Consider the following 20,471-nt stretch of genomic DNA (forward strand, 5'->3'; position numbering starts at 1 on the left):
AGTAATTCTGGCAGAACAGGCTGACTGGTTTCAGGAATCATTTTTAGGTTATGCAGACAGATACTACAATTAAACAAACTTTCTCTAGGATAATACTGCAAGTTTTTAAAGGTGGCTGCTGTATACACAGAATCAAAGTAGGATTTATAATGGAAATCAAACAATAGACGTATGCTGCATAAAAATCTACAACAGCAGTTAGCAGAAACAGTGAATCACACTTTATTATTTTAATTACCACAGGAGATTTCCTGAGTTGGTCCTAGGGAAGAGGGAATCATAAAACAATCACAGACCTTCTGAACTCAGATGCAGAAAACAAAAACAGAAAGAAATTAGTTGGGGCCATGTTTTCAACAACTATCAAAGAATGAGTTAGGCACCCCACACTGCAGACTTTCTGGCACAGATTTTCTTGGGAAAATATCAGGAATGAACTTGAATGATTATAGCTAAATATCTATACATAGTTAGCTGTATATCTGTCTTACACATTACTTTGGCATACTTTCTGAAGCATAACTTCTGTCGCCCTCCACTCCCTGCTAATTTAGCCCACAGAGAAGACCACAAAGAAAAAAGAACACAAAGTGCTGAACTTTCAATTGGGGAGGACAAATAACAGAAGCAGGAATAGTAACAAGCACATCAGTATAACAGCGTGCATTCTCTACTGTAACCTAGAAATAAAAGGTCGCTCTTACATTTATTCTGGTTCTTCAGCACTAACACCCCACTAAACATCCCACACCCGCCAGCCATGTGGGTGCAATTGTCACCACCACCCCCTGACCCCGCTCAGCTAATTGGCAAGTTGGGTCTTGGGAGAAAGGCAGAGGGAGCGCATGTCATCGCTCTGCATGACTGATCACTTAGCTGGGAAAGAAGCTTAAAGAGGCACCAGCCTGGAGGTATTGTGCTGTCCTAGGCCTGACCCCATTAGAGAGGTCACGCAAGGAGAATAAGAAAGCAGCTCGGGTATTTTTAATATTTCAGTGTACTGAACTATTAGGGCCTCCAGCAGTTCTTAAGGAATGCAATGCAACAAGTGGAACCTTAACAGTTTAAATCTTTCGTGACCATTTATGCCCATGCTCAAAGAACACAGATATCATAAATCTCACTTGAAAAATGCATGTAGCTTGAAGGGATTCACTGACAGCCACTCTTTGGAACTTACACAGAAACAAATCAGTTCACCTACTGCAGGAGAAAATGCTGGGGGCTGACCTGGGCTCACTCAATCATCTGCCAACTCCTTTTCCCTGCTCACTCCTGTAATTTCTTTCTTTCTTGCATGACTACCTATTGCTGGGTGAAAGGGAGGAAAGAATCAGGCTAAGCTGAATTTACAGAAAAAAATGCCACATAACCTAAGCTGAAATGACTGTTTTCTGCCCTAGTGGATGACAAAATGATGCATGAGACATAGGGCCAGTGGGAAATGTCATCTTCCCCAGCGAGTTCTGTATCCAGATAAAGAGTTTGCGCATGTGGCCTCTCTTCGCAGTGCTGATGCCAAGGGAATGAGATGTTTGAGAGAGTCATTAAAGATTGTGGAGTACAAAAGAAGCCAAAAGAATGAGTAAATAATGGGAAAGAGGAAACGAGACAGACAATAAAAAATGAAAATTTGGGAAAGGGAGAGAAAGTCTCTGTCTTTTTCTACTTGGAAAAAGAGAACAAAACAGGAAAAGCTAAAATGATGAAAAATTATTTAAAAAGTTAGACTGATGAAAATGGCACTATGGAGAAGACACATAAGCGGCCTAGAGCAAAAAATACAGCATGCAGGAGGAAAAGAAAAAAAAATTCTAAAGGAATAAAGGAACAATCTAATATATTAACTATATGTAAACTTTTCCCTTTGTAACGTTACATAACTAAGGCTTCACAGGCAATTTTACTGTGGCCAGGACATTAGACAAATGTGGGGCATTAAGTGAGGACATCACTGCTGTGGCTCAGCTACCGTCATCTTCACAGCAAAATGAACAATGTCAGCTTCTAAAAACTGAAGTAGCAGCTGGCGCATTACAGATGAGATTGATTATTCACAAACGGTCTCTTCTTTTCTCACCTCCTCTCCAAAAGAAATTTCAGTATCGGTTTCATTTTGGTTTAGAGAGCTTTGTTAGTGGGGCAGATTTTTCTGTAAGTTAATTAGACATATCTAATTGGCAAAAGTTGCAGCATAGGTGTCCTCAGAATGGAATGCTCTCTTTTATTTCACACCCTAAGAAAGTGAAGCTAACTCACCTCTTCAGAATCCCCCCCATCCAAAGGGATCCATGCCAATCTGTAAAAGGCAATATCTGAGGAGGTGGGCTTCCAGCTGACCCTAAAACTGTCTGTCGATGCTTCATCAATTTCCAAATGCTGGGGAGCTGGAACTCTTTCTGCAAAATATTATGCAAAAGAAAAGTCAGAGTAAATTGCATAGATGGCAATGTCCAGCACATCCCATTTTACTTGCAGTTTGTTACCAAGAGTATAACATGGGAGGAAGATAACAAAGGCACTACAGATTCTTTGCACACTTATTTGTACTTATGGAAGTGTTTTAGTAGTTGAGGGAGGAGAATATCCACAATACATGCTCTATCTACTCTTGACTGGACAAGTCTCCTTGTCCTCTCTCCACTGAAGGAGCTCCATGCAACCCTCACTCCCTCTCCTTTGCTCAGACTTCTGTGCACCATGCACTTTTCCTCTACCTCAAAGCAAAGTCCTAATCTCTGCCCTTTCCAGACACTTTGGGTGCATTTCTGTTTGCAGTTTGCGTTTAAGTATCAACTTCTTGTTCCACATGTGTATGTTCTTCTCTTCCACCTCATGTTTCTCTTTCCTCCCTCAAAGTCCTTCTCTTCCCATTGTTATGTTGGAAAGCATTAAGAAGCATCATCAGGCATTTGTTTAATGCAAAACTACAGTTACAGAAGCTATAACTGTGCTAAATGGACAACAGGCGCCTCAAATGTCTTATATTTTCTCAGTCTGGTGTTCCAGTTTCTCTGTATGTATATACGGTTCTACCCTTTATTACCTATAAAGTTCACTGGTTAAAGGTATGATTCAAAACTTGTCACATTTCAGCTGAAGAGACAAGTGCCACCACACAGAATGATGCGTCAGAAAGCTGGGGCGACAAACACTTCACTACCTAATTGCAATAAAAGATACTTTAATATGGCTGATTTTGGAAAGACTTAGGAAATTAACCTTATCCACACAAATGTTTTCATTATGTCAAGAGATTACTACCCTAAGTAAGGATGCAATTGGCCCCATAATAAGGGAGCACACAAGCCAAAAACTCCGATGAAAATAACAGAAAGGGTTCCATAGGTCTGAATTCACAACCAGAGACACTTGCTGTTATTCGTCTTACTTTCCAATAAAATAAGAGACTATAAAAATTCTTCTTGGAAAGCCTTCAAAAGTTTGGCAATACTCACTTGTGGTAAAGCTGCCAGTAAGTGGCTCAGATTGTCCTTCATCATACAAGGAGAAAATAGCAACAGTGTACTCTGTAAGGGACGTCAGACTTGTTAGAGTATGGGTTGAAACACGACCAACTTCCACCTAGAGAAAGCATAATTTGCAATTAATATTGATCATACACTTCACATTATCAGCGTCTGAAATTCTGCTGGGTTAAAATGATACAGAAAAAGAATGTAACTCAATTAGTAGAGGAATTCTATGAAACTATGAACAAGTATTAATTCAGGGCCATAAAAGCTGACAAAATCAATTAACACAGACAAACTAGAGAAAAGGAAAATTTTCTTTATGACAAACTAGGGAAAAGGAGAATTCAGCCTTAGTAAGTCTAACTCACTAACATATCAGCACTGCAAGTTCAGGAACCTAAAAGGGGAAGGAACTTTTTGGGCCATTAAATCCAGTCCTTTACCATTGATAATCATTGCCTAAACCATCATGTGTAACATTTGTCAAGAGAAAAGAGAACAGTTTCATCTGGTCTCTGTCCAGGCTGCAGTTAACATGACTTCACCAGGGATATAAAACTCGAAGCTGTATAAACTAACAACTTATCAATCCAACTATTGAGTGTCACGTTAGCTCAGCACCACAGGGGAAATGCTACCAATGCAAAGCAAACAAAGTGCCACCTGCTCTTTGAACAGACATAAAAGGGAAAGTTAAGAAGTAGATTAAAACCTACTGAACATTCACTTGCAGTATAAAGTACATCACCACAAGCCTGAGATGTTCAAATACCATTGTGGTGAGTACAGCCAGATGTATCATCTTTACTAAGGGTCATCAACAGGAAGAAGTGATTTCTAATTTAAATTTTAAGAGATCTAGCAGAAAGAAAAGACACAAAACATTGCACAGGGATGCTCTCTTCTAAACTCAGGGACAGTTTCTTCAGGTTTCATACAAATATTCAATCCTGTACAGATGAAAGGCCAGATATGTCCTAGAAGAAACATAATTACATGTAGCTAATATTAAAGACCTTTTTGGAGGGTAAAGTTATCCATAACAACTTATTTTACAAAGGATCTGGCCTGTTTTAGTAATTAAATTAATTTACTGCAATTATTTTTTAAAAACTTTTTTTTTCAGATATCTGTATTAATATCATTCCATCGTATTTTTCATGCTATCAACAAATTCATGCTGCTAAAAGCTATTATAAATCACTTTTAGTAACAAGGCATAACTAAATATCGCATGAGTAAATTATTAAATGCAAAAGTCTAAGTTAGAACATCTTGTTATCACCTTATCAACCTGTTCAAGCCAAATCCTGTTCCTACAAAGTGAGTTTTCAGAATGTAATTAAAGCAATAAATGTTAAGAAAACATGGTGAAGCCTTCAGATGGTCTTTTTGAATGAGCTTGCGTCCTTGACATAAAATATATTGAAAGACTTGTTATCCAGACCGAATCAAGGATAAATATTTCCAAACCACACATTTAGTCAAGTTCCTGCACCTACAAACCACTGTTCACTTCAGTATTTTCCTTCAGTTTCTGTGCACCAGCAATGGCAGTTCTGGTATGTAAAAAGTTCAGGGCACTGTCCCCATACATCTGACCCACTCCAAATGTACACCCAATTCCAAGCAAACTCTTATTTGCATTAAGTTTCAGAATTCTTTAGCAGATCTTTTGTTACATATTGCAAGGTAGCTTTTGTTTATCAAAGTCACCCTTAATAATGACAGAATTTTGGGGAGGTCCGAGATTGGTTAAGGGAAGGGAGGAGCTAATCATTTACCTCATTGGTTTCTGTTCCATCTGTTTTAACATACATGATGCGATAGCCGTTTACATTTTTGGAAGCAGGATCCCATGTTAGCTTAGCACTACTGTGTCCAACATCAGAAAATTTCAAGTTTGCTGGTGGGCTTAGAGGCACTTGAAAAGGAAAGAGATAAAGCCATGAAAGTGATTCCAGGTTTTAGCTGTGAAATTTTTCACATCTTGAAAATAAACAGCTCATTTTCCATTAAAAAATTTACATCACCAATGTTTACATTAAAAGACCTACATCAATGGAGTTACACAAGCACTTAAAGGCAGGTAAAATAGCTTAGCTCTTTGCTGAAACAGAACTTTCAGCTTTGCTAAGTGTATCTCAAGTAATACTGAAAAAGAAAGAAGTTACATTATTGTTCATAGCATTTATTATAGCAAGATCTAACCTATGCAACACTTGCAACAAATTTGTGTAGATTGTTTTAGTTCAACTAGATCTTTATCCTATATGCGTTTGTTTACCGTGAGCATCCCATAAAAAATATTTAATGAAAATAGTATTTTGACAAAAACACTTTCTGCATCATGTAAGTCCTTGACATAAAGGTTTGTCCAAAAGCATAACTAGCTGAGAAGATCTCCAAATATGGAATTTTTTTAAACTCTGCTTAACCTTTCCTCTCTTACTACACAAAGAAGCTGTTTCCTAACAGCAACTCCAGTTAAAGCCGTATTTATATACCATATATGCCTTGACTGTCATGAGATGAAGGAAAATGAGGTCATGCAAGATCTGATTCCATCCACTTTTGTCACACCAGAGAAAGCAATTTGTGCTGCCTGTTACTTTCAGCAGTAGATTCTGCTTTAGCTCAACATCTGCTAATTTCCTCTGAATTGTGAAACCTTTCTCTATCCATCCTGCCTTCACACACACAGTCCTCACCAATCCATGTGGACAGATACATATCAGCACTTCAGAAGCTGTTTCCCTCACACAAAAGCACATGGGAAAAAAGCAAAAGATAAAAACCCACATATATTATGTGGGATATTTAGTAAGGCCGTATGTCAATTCAGAATCTGCAAGCAAACAGCCACCTTAGGAACAGTCAAGTCAACTTGGCTATGAAGAAAGAGAAGATGAGACACTGGAACTGTATTAGATGGGTTTGCCACATTTTCTGGTATTCAATATATTCCTCAAAGTCTAGTGAAGGGAGTGTCATGTGCTGGCTCTTCTTTCTACTTTCTGTCATTCCTGGAATGCACTTTATTTCACCATCCAGTCCATACCACAAAATGCTTCGGTCTCAGCTCTTTTCTTTCAGATCCAACCTCCTGACAATGTTGCTGACAACCAGACAGGAAGCCCCGATGACACAGTTACGTGATATTTACAGTGAGTCTTGGATAAATCCTGGCCCCAAAAGGAATCCCCACCTCAGAATGAGCTTGCTGATCGTGCCTCTGTTTGGCATGGAGAAACGTTTCACTGCAGGAACTGAGACAGTGCAGTGTGTAGCATGATGTTATTTACTAAATGCAGAGTATCAGATACTACACATAACACCACTTCAAATTAGGCGTATTACTCTCCAGGCACATACACACGCCAGGAAGAAAATACTAGGTAGCCTATTCACTAGTTGGATGTCAAAAATAATCACACTGAAATTTAGCTTAAATCTGAATCCAGACAGGGAAGCCATTACCACTGAATGGTGGCCATGTGGGACAGGTGTGCTCACCAAGAGCGCTCTCTCATCCCAGACTGCCTCACTGCCTGATCATCAAAGCCTGTTAGAGGGCTTAACTGAATAGCTGCGTCTGGAATGCTAAAATCAATCTTCTTCCATATTACAGTGTTAAAGACCAGTCAGAGTTCACTGCATTGAGTCACCCTAAAAATAAATAAAGGCTGCAGAGTAGATAGGGGTTTTTTTTGTTCTGGTCTAGAAACAGCAGTGACGATGGGCTGACTAACATATGTTTCTAGCTTCTGCAATCAAACGTTGCAGTCATGAATCCTCAGCTCGTGCCAATGCATCTGGAATCTGCATGAGATCTTCCATCCAATGTGTTAGCCAGGTTTAGAGCTGTGCAGCCTCCAAGATCATACGACGTGAAGTGAATTCAGGCTGGCACAACCATAAACTACATAAACTACTGTTTAGGATAAATGAAAACCAGACATTGGGCATATATTGACCAAAAGCAAGGGGGGAGGGAGGAGGCGGGGGTGGGGAAAGGAAGGAGACACAGAGAGAGGAGAAAGGGACAGAGGAACAAGGAGCCAAAGATTTGATTCTCCAAGTATTAAGAATCCTCTGCACTCATTCCAAGGCCACAAACATGCCCAGGTTGCAGTAGTTTGCTACTGGCACTCTCTGCTTACAAGTGTCCTCTCAGAGATGAGCCAGTTCAAACAGCATTCCTAGAGCTTCTTACAGCACAAGCTGCTGACCTTACCAGCAATTGCTCTGACCCTTCTTGTTCTTAGCACTGTCATGTCTGAACTTCTCTCACCTGTTAAATCTAAGTCTCTCTCACATGGGCTCACTCATCCCAGGAGCTCAAAACAAGAGGAAGCAGTAGATATGTCACTGAATACAGTCCCAGAAATATCCCAGAAGCACAATCACTTATTTTCAATTCCTTTGTCTTCCAAATGCCGAGGCTATTTAGAGAGCTGACATACAGCGCTGTGTACAGTTAGTGGAGGACAGAATTGAGCTGGCAAAACTCTCACTGCTTATTAAAAACACACCATCTATCATGAAGCACTTTCCAACCCTCTGTTTACCCGATGTGAGGCAGAAGGGGTTGGGTAGAAACCTTCTCTTTGCTTCTTTTCTGTCTGTGCTACTCCTGAGCCAGAGAAACAAACTTCTGCACCTGAGCAGGCTCCCTCACGCACCTGGTTTACTGGCTGCAGGAGGCTAAACAGAGCACTCTCAGGTGAGTTCTACATGGTGACCTTCATTCACCTTCAGCAAGTTCAGAAAACTGTCAGTAGTTCCAAGGTCAACAGGGATATCTATAGCACGACTACCAACAAGAGAGGAGTTCACAATACTATCCCAAAAAACAAGTGGATTACAATTAAGTATTCACACTGAGAAACTTAAGTACAGTTAAGAGCTTGCCCTATGGACTACTCAAATAAGATTTTAAAATCAGATTTCTGCTCTTATATGTGCAAAGACTATTCTGAAGTTGTATTAACACTGAAGTGAATATAGATATGTGCTACCTACATGTAGTTTCTTGTCCTGTAAGGGGATCACTAGCTTCTTCTCCAAACATGGCATAAACTGTGACTGTATATTCTGTATTTGGCAATAGTCCATCCAGTTCAAGATCTGTTGAGGCCTCCCCAATTTTTATCTAAAAACACCACAAATAAAAAAGACACATTATTTCTGAATTAGCTCACGATGGGGAAGAATACTGTTTACACACTTGAAATTAGATACATGATCAAATGCTTTGCTGAGTACTTGGCCCAAGATTTTGGGATTTTGTACAATAATCAAAAGAACAAAGTTGTCAAAAAGCCAAAAGCTAACATACAGGTAAGAGGAATTTAAAAGTAACTAGTCACATTAGCAATGACAAAATAGTCCTCTCTAGAATGTGCAGCTACTGACACCTTTTCATTCCTAGCTACACCTTGTTTCATTTTTGGTCACAGGATGGAAAGTTCATGGGAGGAATCTATTTCAATGCACGTTGACACTTAGATTTGTTGCTATTTAAGGTGTGTATAATTTTCCTTCTTCACTGAGACCCACATTAACATGGACTGATTTGTTAATTGAAAAACAGTCTTTCTTAAGGGTAAGGCTCAGCCCTCCTGAACCAGCCAGTATTCAGGGAGGCCCCATTTTTAACAGAATTATGTGCTCACAGTCACTCCTTTAGTAGAGCACAAGCCTATGCGAGCTTTCAGTAGCTTCCTACACTCTCCACAAGTTTGCATGCCCCTGCATGCTTTTTAGTGTTCTTGCTTGAACAGAGACGTTGTATGTGATCTTAATTATACATATAGAAACGTGAGCATAAAAGCTTTTAAATCCCAGCCCAGAAGTTCTACTGTTTTTACTATTTTAGTGACACAAGACTGGACTTTACCTTGTCCCACCTTCTTTTCCTTCTAAAAATCACTTTTGATGGAAGACACTATTTTTAAATATAAAATTAAAAGTTGAACAGCACTAAAAGAAAACCAATAAATGTCACATCTGCAAATTTCATTTCCTTTAAAGGTCCTGATGAGAACAAAGGCTAAATTTCACATTCTTCTGATAACACACTTAGAAAATATCTTAGTTCTACTTTATTTTTTCTTCCTTTGAGTGTTAGTTTTATATGATGAAACAGCATCATCTTATATATAATTTCAAGAGAGTCATTTCAATTCAGCTGAAATTGTTGCATTTTTACGGCAATGACATATAAAAGTAATCAACTGGTACTTGCACTTTATTCATAGCCTGTAGCACATACAGCACTTAAGGTAGACATGAAAAAAACCACACAAACTGTTTGCTGATCAAGTGGGAGGTTAAAGGCCATGTGCCAGCTTGTCCTTTAAAAGGTTTATTTTTTGAAAGATTGCTATTCAAATACATCAATACATCACCTCCTTCTCATCTGCTGCAAATCCTTCCGTGAGGGGAGCATATAGGATCATGTAACCCGTGGCACCCGCTACTCCTTTCCACTTCGCTCTCATGCTGCTCTGTGACACATCATACAATTGCAGATCTGATGCCATTGGCAAAGCAACTGCAGGGGAACAAGAGACAGACAATTCAGTTGTCTCACTTGAACAACCGGCTGCTTTTCAGTTTATTTTACCTCAGGAAACATGAAGGAATATAGCTACCTCCAGGCATGGAAGCACTCTCTGTATGCCACAGCTATGAAAAGCTGATTAGTATATAAAAGAACACAGAATTAGAGAAACAAGGAAACGATGACCTAAACAATTCTAATGCCAGGGCAGAGTTACGCCTTACAAAGCATTTCAGCTCTTTATCCTAAAAGGCTTTGAACACTTCAAGTGGGAAGATTTCTCTTCTTTAAGCACCAAATCATTCTGTTCAGATCCCGTCCTTCTCCCTGGTCTGCTATGGCAGAATGGGCAGGGTTGCTATTAGGAACAAGTAACAGTCCCCAGAGTGGCTCTTTCTGGCAACAGTTCCCAAGCCAGAGCGTGGGAGACAAACCATGAGGTAGGACACCCTGGAGGAAACTCTGAATGAGCACATTGTGCACATCAAAATATTTTGACTACAAAGTGCCGTGTGTTTAAGGCCTGGACTGTCCAAACTGGCTCTCAGGTTTGTATCAGTGGGATTATGCAAATGTTGGCAAGATCATCCGCTGGAAATCATGGTGGATGCTAACCTGTTGAGTACAACTAAACAGGCTGAGTGAAATTCCAACATTATTAGGTTTATTTGTGAATTTAAGTCACTGATACCAGAAAATAGCACCAGTTTGGGTTTCTGAATATTGCTTTGTATTTCTGTAACTCTTTAAAGCAGCTTTTTGCACTTCTCTGATTGTCCTCACTCTTTTTCTAGCAGAATAACATCTCAAGGCCTCTCCTACTGCTGTTACATCCTTGATGGATCTCACCAAAATATGCAGTCACTGGAGAGATACAAGGGATTGTGTACAGGTTTTGCTGGGATCAAGTTAATTTTCTTCATAGTTGTTAAAAACTTCTCTTTTCAGTAGTTACCACAGTCTTTTGTTTTGGATTTAGTATGAGAATAAGGTGATAACACACTGAACTTCCCTTGGACAGAGTTTATTTTTTTATTTCCAGCAGCTAGGCTGTGTTTTGGAGTTATTATTAAAAGAATGTGAGGACTCGCTTATGTTTTGGCTTTTGCCAATGAGACCAAGGACTTACTCAACTTCCCAGCTGCAGGTGCACAGGACAACACCCAGACTGGCACCCAGAATGGACAATGAGATATGCCCCACCATTAGCATCATGCTCTGTATATAGCTGGAGCCAGTTTTTCTGGCTCACTCTCTTTTTTTCCAGGACCAGTTGTTTGGTGTGATTATGGTTGAGTGTGAACTGCTGCCCAGGTCTTTTATCTTCCAGGATCAGCTGTATGGGACTGGTGTTTCAGATTGCTGCTTGGGGATGGGCTAAGTATTGGTCACCAGGTGGTGAGCAATTGCCTTGTTCATCACTTATTGTGTATATATTATTATTATTATTATTATTCTACCTTCCTTTGCTGTCCTATTACACTGTTCTTATCTCAAGCTGCAAGTTTCTCCCTTCCCTTTCAATTCCCTCCCCCATTCTACTTTGCAGGAGGGGAAGATGAGCATGTGGCTGCATGGTCTTAGTTGTGGCTGGTGTTAAACCACAACAAGGAACTTTGGCTCCTCCTTTGGAACTTCTACACTGAGAATAGTCCTTAAAACGACTCAAAGGGTCTGAAAAAGCAGAAGGCAACTGTTAATTTATATCAAAACTTTCCTATTAGGAACTCTGAAAGACTGTAATAGGCTGGATGTTAAGGCTCTAAAAAGCTCTGCTTTTCATGTTTCTAAAGAATCTCATGTGTAAACACAGATTTTCAGCAAACAATTCTAATTACAATGCTAATAATTCATTGAGATTCCCTAATCTCCTTGTCCAAACAAAAACTGCACCCTGTCTAGCTGACGTCTCCAGTGAGTAATATATCTATTATATAGCTACTCCACTCTGGTGAGATGCCACCTGAAGTCCTGCATCCAGCTCTGTAGCGCTCAGCACAGGACAGACATGGACCTGTTGGACAGGGGCCAGAAGAGGCCACCAAGATGATCAGAGGGCTGGAACAGCTCTGCTGTGAGGACAGGCTGAGAGAGTTAGGGTTGTTCAGCCTAGAGAAGAGAAGGCTCTGGGGAGACCTTATTGTGGCCTTTCCCTACTTAAAAGGGACCTACGAGTGCAATGTGGGCAGACTTTTTAGCAGGGCCTGTTAAGACAGGACAAGGAGTAATGGTTTTAAACTAAAGGAGGAGAGATTCAGGCTAGACATGAGGAAGAAATTTTTTACAATGAGGGTGGTGAAACTCTGGCCCAGGTTGTCCAGAGAGGTGGTAGATGCCCCATCCCTGGAGACATTCAAGGCCAGGCTGGAAGGGGCTCTGAGCAACCTGATCTGGTTGCAGATGTCCCTGCTCATTGCAGGGGGGTTGGACTAGATGACCTTTGAAAGTCCCTTCCCACCCAAACTATCCTATCATGCCAATGATCCTATTACGGTACATTCAACAAGCTCTAACAGAGCTCTTAACTTCCCATATAAAAACACGTCAGCCTCGTCCTTTCTTGTTCGTTAAAGCTGTTCACTCAGCCTGTTGTTCAGGTCTGTAAACATGGGCGAAACTTCAACCCAGGCCTCTCTTTAGGTTTCTACTTCCAGGTTTCCCATCTATCTTCACTTCCAGACCTTTCTCAGCCTACTTCCATCCTATTTAACCCCTTGTTGATGTGTTGACTTATACCCCCTTGAATTCCGACACATCCTCTAATTACAGGGAGAAACTACCCATAAACATTTTCCAACGTACTTCAGTCTCTTGTCAGAGCTCCACTCAGACTTCTGATACCTACAGAAAGAAACTACATGTTGAGATATTCTAAAGGCGCTTCCTACCACATTGTTTCACTCCTATTCAAACTGCCTCAGGATCACAGAGAGAATATTCATCACGTGTCCTTTTCACAGAAATCACAGAAAATCACATCCTTATTTTTATTTAAAAAAATCTACAAGAAAAGTATCCTCTAACTTATGACTCTTGTTTAAACTCTCCAGAGGAACTCATAGATACTCTAGCAATGTAAGTAATAATTAACAATGAGGTGACTGGAAATTAAACAACTAGTGTTTTCCACTGGAATTTTAAGGTGAAGAGTTCAGAATGTCAGATATAAATATCCAGTAGATAATGCTGATTTGCGTCTTGGACAGTTACTGGAGTATCCTAATACTCTGGTAACATAGAGACAAATTAAACCTACTGGAAAAGCAACTGGAATAAAATAAAACAGGTAAAAATATCTTTGCAGCAAATTAAAATATGAATGCATTTCATATTTATTTCAAGCTATAAGTGATTATTAAATCAGAAACCTTTCTAATTATCTGTATGCTGTGCATATTGAATGTGTCTATTTAAATTTCACATACCTGTAAGCTATTTTCCATGTTTGATATGGACAAATGTGATTGGTGGCTATTTTAATCTGTCAGTATCTCACACTACGGCAGGAATGTAAACTACGATTTTCCATAGTTGTTCATTAGGATAGTAAAAAATACTTTGAAACTGCAGGTATTTTATCATGTGGAGTGATTAATACTTGCAAATGTCAGGCTATTACTTCCAACACACTAGCAAAGACAGCTCTATAAAATGCTTGATGCTGCATGACTCTGGGGTGTGATCTGATCAGGTCTCACAAAGCCAGCAGGGCTAGGCTCCGTCAGAACTTGACTAGGTTACTTCAAAGGAATGCCAGGTGCAATATGAAACAATCCACTTGGCTCAATATGTGACTGTTCTCTCCGCCTCAATAAATTAAACAGGTCCTAACAGCATGTTATGGGATATAGCATGGCTGGAAATGACATTTTAGGAGACTGAGACAAAAACAGAAGTCTCAAATAATTTTATATGATCCTGTTTTATTTTCTTTTCAGACTGGAAGATTAGCACTGACACAGAATCAAAGAACCATCGAGGATGAGGATGAGAGACACCTCTTGAGATCATCTAGTCTAACTTCCCTGTTCAGGCATGGTCTGCTAGGGCAGGTTGCTCAGAAGTATGTCCAATTGGGTTTTAAATATCTCCAGAGATGAAGACTCCACAACTTCTCTGGAAAACTTACTCCCATGTTTGACCACCATCGCAATAAAATCATGTTTTCTTCTGTTCAGATGGCACATTTCTTTAGTTTGTGCCCATTGACTCTTGTCCTGTCAGTGGACACCACTGAGAAGAGTCTGTCTCCCTCTTCTTTATTCCCTCCTATCTGGGATTTTTACACATCAATAAGATCACTTTGAGCCTTTTCTCTTCCAGGTCGAATAGCCATGGCTGTCTCAGTCTCCCCTGTAATGAAAGATGCTCCAAGCCCTTAATCATCTTTGCAGCTTTTCGCTGGACTCACTCCAATAAGTCCACATCTCTCTAGTGCTGGGGAGCCCAGCACAGGACCAAGCATCCATGTATGGCCTCATCAGTGCTGAGCAGAGAGCAAGAATTACCTCCCTCAACCTGATGGCAATCCTTTCCTAGTGCGACCCAGGAGGCTCTTGGCCTTCTTTGTGACAAGGCTGAATTGCTGGTTCACAGTCAGCTTGTTTACCAAGACCGCCAGGTCCTTCCTTTCAGAGCTGCCTTCCAGATGGTCAACCCCCTGTGTGTACTGACGCACAGGGTTATCCCTCCCCAGAGGCAGGGCTTAGTGCTTCCCTTTGTTGAACTGTGTGAGGTCAAATGTTTTCCCCTTCATATATCCATGCTGACTAATTCAAATCACTTCCTTGTCCTTCATCTGTTTGGAAAAGGCTCTCAAGGATTAGTTGCTCCATCACCTTCCCAGGGATCCTGGTGACAATGAAGCAGACTGTACTTCCCCAGATCCTGCTTCACAAAGGACTGACATTTGCTTTCTTCCAGTATTCAGGAACTTCTCCCATGGCCTATCAAGGATAATCAAGACTGTCCTCACAATGACATCACAGTATCACAGTATCACAGTATGTTTGGGATTGGAAGGGACCTCAAAAGATCATCCAGTCCAATCCCCCTGCTGGAGCAGGAACGCCTAGGTGAGGTCGCACAGGAACATGTCCAGGCGGGTTTTGAATGTCTCCAGAGAAGGAGACTCCACAACCCCCCTGGGCAGCCTGTTCTAGTGCTCTGTCACCCTCACTGAGAAGAAGTTTTTTCTCAAATTTAAGTGGAACCTCTTGTGTTCCAGCTTGATCCCATTACCCCTTGTCCTATCATTGTTTGCCACCAAGAAGACCCTGGCTCCATCCATATATTTATAAACATTAATAAGGTCACCCCTCAGTCTCCTCTTCTCCAAACTAAAGAGCCCCAGCTCCCTCAGCCTTTCTTCATAAGGGAGATGCTCCACTCCCTTAATTATCTTTGTTGCCCTACACTGGACCCTCTCCAGCAGTTCCCTGTCCGTCTTGAACTGAGGGGCCCAGAACTGGACATAATATTCCAGATGTGGTCTCACCATGGCGGATGTGGTCTCACCAGGGCAGTGACATAAGCCGACATAAGCCAGGTCCCTCAGCACCCACAGGTACAGGCCATCCCGTTCCATGAATTTATGTGTGCCCAGTTTGCTTAAGCACTCCCTATACTGGTACTCCTCGAATGAGGGTAAGTCCTCTTTTCTCCAGACCTTCCCACTGATCTCAGCAGCCTGGGATTTCTAAAGGTCATTTTAACCCACAAAGGTCGAGTCAAAGAAGGCACTGAGTACATCAGTGTTTTCCACTTCATTTGTCACCCGGTCCTCTGTCCCATTCAGGGGTGGGCTCATGTTTTCCTCAGTCTTCCTTTTACTGTTCATGCACTTCCTGTTACTGTTCTTGTTGCTCTTCACATCTCTTGCCAGATTCTGCTACACATTGGCCTTGGCTTTCCTAAACTTATCCCTGCAAGATCAGACAGCAATTCTATGCTTCTCCTGGGTCATCTGCCTCTTCTTCCATCTCTTATATACTTCCTTTTTATCTCTGAATTCTGTTAGGAGTTCCTTGCTTGTCCACGCTGGTCTCCTGTCACTTTTGCTTAATTCCCTACTTGTCAGTATGGACATTTCTTGAGTTTGTAAGATGTGATCTTTGGGTATCAAGCTGCTCTTCTGGATCCCTCTTCTCTTCAGGGTCATATCCCTTGGGATTCTTCCAAGCATGTCTTTGAAGAAACTGAAGACTGCTATCCTGAAATCCAGAGCTGTGGACCTGCTTTTTGCATTCCTCCCTCCTCTTAGACTCCTGAATACCACCAACTCATGGTCACTGCAGCCAAGGCTACCTGTGACTTTGCAACCCTCCATCAGTTCTTCCTTGTTTTTAAGTATCAGCTATGGCACAGCAGCTCTTCTTGCTGGGCTCCTCAATCACATTGTCACAGCACTAGAAATTTTCTAGATTGCTTGAGCAATCTGTGTTGCTTTTCCAGCAGGTATCAGCTATCAATACATCACATATTGACTTCCTGGCTCCTAGTGAGAACTAAAAAGTTACTCTTTACTGCCATTCCTAATATCTGTGATATTTACTAAAAGAGTAACTGTATTTTGTATATAGATGTATAAAAATTATATGATCAATAGCTGCATATTATCTCAGGTACTAGCATAGTTTCCAAAACCGTAAATATTTGTTCTAACAATATCCCAAGTCACCATTTTACAGACAGAAAAAAACTGAATCATTGAGAAAGGAACTTACAGAAGTTACCTTGAAATCTTTGGCACTGATGAGAATCCTGTGCAGGTATTTCTGGTCCCACTAAATCCTCCACTCATGAGATCAACTTCAGCCACACACCTAATTTATAAAGCTTGGCTCCACACCCAAAGTGTAGGAATGTTCTAATTCAGCGTTCAATAGGATTGACTTCAAAGTTCAGCCCAGAGATAAAACTTCTCTCAATGTTTAAATATCCACAGAGCATTTGGACTTAGGAACTTAGCCCAGAATTAATTCAAACAGAAATTAATTTAAGGCAAATGCATTAAAAGAAGCTAAATTGAAATAAGACCCATTTCTGCATTTCTTTTTTACAAAGACTACTGCTGACACATTGTGATTAAATGCAGACAGTCAAATCCATAATGAACATGACAAGTATACTTACGTGTAGTTTCAGTCCCACGGAGGCCCTCACTAGCAGCATTTGAGTATACAGCAAATACAGCTATCTGGTATTCAGTTAAAGACATCAGGTTTTTCAGAACTGCTGTTGATGAGCTTCCATCTACCACAACCTGTTCAGAAGAAAATTCAACTAAATATGCATGAAGCAAAGCATATTAACATCAAATCAATCCATCTCTCGGGCAATTTTTACACTGACATCTAAGAATCAGTGTACTAAAGTTCAATTCATAAATCAAATTTGCTGTGCTACCTTTATGTACAGTAAGGTGCCTGAAAAAAGAACAGTAAGCGTATACATAATGAAACGCGTTTAACTGATATAAGTAGCCATTTATAACAACGGAATTGCTTAGATAAATAAAGTGTATGAAATACACTTTGAGTGTATATTGGGCACTTTTTGATAAAATTACTACATCATAAATATTCTTTTAGTACTATGTACACACACAGTACTTCAAATTGACATTAATACATATCCATGCTAAATAATTTTCTAGTATAAAAAGAAATAAAAATATATCCTTAGTTAAATCCTTTTGCTCTTCTGTCTTTCCCTTCAATTTTGTGTCAGCTGAAGTGAAAAGCTTGTTTTACTGCATTTTTTCCCACCTCCAAAATGCCTAAGTGCTATTCAAACAAACACTTCTCTCTAAATTTTCAGTGATCAGCTATAGACATCCCAAAATATACACCCGTATCATCTTTCTTTTATTAATTATTTTTTCTTAGAACTGAAAATCTGGATTCACATCAGCTCCTACCTCTTCTGTTCTTGTGAACACAACGGTGCAGGGGATGTCTATAGAGCTGGTTAAAGTAACCATATGTCTAAGCAAAAATACAGACAGTCCACCCTGCCCCATAAAAATGCTCATTGTTATAGTATATTTACTTTTAATTACATGACAGAAAAGCAGGCTGGGTACTACCTAACCTCCGCCACCATCCAATGAGACCACCTCCCCTTTCTGTAGTGGGTTTCAGAGCCCATATAGGGAATTTCATGGTGGATTTAAATAAGACCATAGATTTTCTGTCTGATTAGTTCTTGCTGTTGTATTAAAAGTTTCTGGGAAGTTTCTCTTCCTCTTACCTCTTCTGGTTGTCCTCCTCGAGTAGGGTAGTACACAACCCTGTATTTTTCCACCTTGCCTGGTGCATGGGTCCAGCTCACCCGGAATCCTCGAGCTGTTACCTCCGATGTGACCAAATCCGAAGGAGCCCCGAGTGAAGCAACAATTGTTCCTAGGTTAGAGGCAATACAATTTTTTTAAATTTCCACTTGCAAATAATTATTTGGTTTGTTGTATTCACTGAAGCTCCAAAGATCACTCCTCATCAGAAAATCAAATAATTGGCTACTGCGCATTTATTTAAGTCATTTTCAGAGGAAACACAGAACTATTATAATGAGTACTGCACAGGGCGTTTTAACTGGGACTAAGCCTTCATGGTCCTTCATAAACCTTTACATGAAAGAGACATAAATACAAAACTAAGCCTTCCTGTCCTTTCTCCCGTCACTCATTCAAGCTGTTCATTCTGTTTTTTTGGTTTAGTTGGTTTGGGGTTTTTGGTTTGTTTGGGTTTTTGTGGGTTTTGTTTTGTTTTGGTGGTGGTTTTTGTTTGTTTTTGTTGCCTTTTTTTTTTTCAGGTTGCCTTCCTCCCAGTCATGAAAAACACCCAAGTCCATATGCAGTTGTGATCTCCTGTGCTCCTCTGCAGGGTGGAAACCGATACCCTGCCTGTCAGCAGACTCAAGCGCTGCAGTGGATGCTCATCTTCTCTGGCAACCATTCCTTTCCACAAAGATGTCTCATCTCTCTATGGTTTTCCCATCCTCTCCCTCTCAATTTCCCAACTGACTGCTTATTCCCTCTGCAAGACATAGCTAATATTCTGTATTTCTTCCAGTTTCCAGGTGAATAAAAAGAGAAAAAAAATACAATGAAGCCTTAATGATACACTCTTTTTCATTGCACAGGTAGAAATATGTGTGAAAGACAGCCTTCCTTACCGATATATATTACAGGCTTATTGAAAAATCACTCAGCTCTTCTGTGGTATTACAGAATCACAAACCAAGCAATACAAACAAAATCCACTGAAGCTTTGCAGAAATAATTTCCTCAGATAGGACTGTCTGGCAAATTGCAACCGGTTTTCGTGGCCATTTCTTTTGTTCAGGAAAGCAAAAAAATACTGAAGTCACAGAAGGCTTTTTTATGTAAGAACTATTTTCTTCAGCACCATCTTTCCTTATGCTCTGAAATATACTTTTTGTGGATTAAATAAGGAAGAGAAAAAAATCCACCATCATGAAGGGACACAGAAATCTGAATAGTTGAAAATTTTGGAAACTTATGAGACAATAAAAACAGTAAGTTAAGAGATGGAAAGCACAGCACAAATGTACCAATTCCATGTGCAGCTGTTAAAGTAATTTATTCCCAAACCTGTGTATTACAAAAATTTTTTCCTTACCCGCCACTTGGAAATAGTTACAGAAGAAAAAATATATATTACTGTATTTTTGGTACTACCAAATACCATAATATTTACCACTATCAAAGACAGAGAGCAAAAGATCAGATATCAAAGCAAGAATAGAACATACCAAGGAAGATAACATCCCTGGCAATGTACTTTCTTGTGAGCAAAAGAATATACAGCACAAGTCAAGTGTCAGAAGCCAGCGTAGAACTGCAGGTATTTGGAACAGGATTTGTAGCTCTAAGTTCATATTAAGTTACATTAGATCTTGTTTCTTATTCACCTTTGATTTCCTTTTCCTGTTCCTCTACTCGTGAGCACACGGTTCTGGTAAGACCTTCCACAATGGTATGCATGAAGTTAAAGTCAGCAACGTTGTAGACGTGTGTGCTGTCAGGTTCAGAGGCAATTTCTTTGAGTTCATTTATATCTGCATTCTTTACACCTTTCATTGGAAAGAATAATAATGAAAATTTTTGCAATGAAAAAAAATCTTGTATGCAGAGGGTTTGATAAAAATTTACTAAAAATTTAATTATTTCTGTTTGTTTTAATAACCAGCTACAGATTGCTCTGTCACTAAGATGTTACTTCAAGATGTTAATTTCTGTCAGTGTAACTGGCATATTTTTAGTTGTCTCTTGATAATGTAGCATCCATGTAAACTACTGAACTCCAGTTACAGCAGCAATGAATTGGAGAACATATTGAAGAAGATTTAAATTAAGGATGATACTGGACACAGACAGAAAAGAACATGTCCTTAATATAGAC

General features: G+C 39.9%; 1 protein-coding gene across 1 annotated transcript in view; it reads right to left on the reverse strand.

Annotated features, from left to right (window-relative positions):
- Window positions 1-20,471, reverse strand: part of COL14A1 (collagen type XIV alpha 1 chain) — a 124,893-nt gene that overhangs the window by 65,037 nt on the left and 39,385 nt on the right. The window contains exons 9-16 of the mRNA XM_082045131.1: window positions 19,981-20,142; window positions 18,298-18,449; window positions 17,179-17,308; window positions 9,890-10,035; window positions 8,502-8,631; window positions 5,261-5,400; window positions 3,459-3,585; window positions 2,260-2,399 (exon numbers count right to left, since the gene is read on the reverse strand). Coding sequence (XP_081901257.1) covers window positions 2,260-2,399; window positions 3,459-3,585; window positions 5,261-5,400; window positions 8,502-8,631; window positions 9,890-10,035; window positions 17,179-17,308; window positions 18,298-18,449; window positions 19,981-20,142 — 1,127 coding nt within the window. The remainder of the gene's footprint in view (window positions 1-2,259; window positions 2,400-3,458; window positions 3,586-5,260; window positions 5,401-8,501; window positions 8,632-9,889; window positions 10,036-17,178; window positions 17,309-18,297; window positions 18,450-19,980; window positions 20,143-20,471) is intronic.

This window comes from Streptopelia decaocto (genome assembly GCF_964273445.1).
Source record: "Streptopelia decaocto genome assembly, chromosome: 2".
In the NCBI taxonomy this organism is placed as follows: domain Eukaryota; kingdom Metazoa; phylum Chordata; class Aves; order Columbiformes; family Columbidae; genus Streptopelia; species Streptopelia decaocto.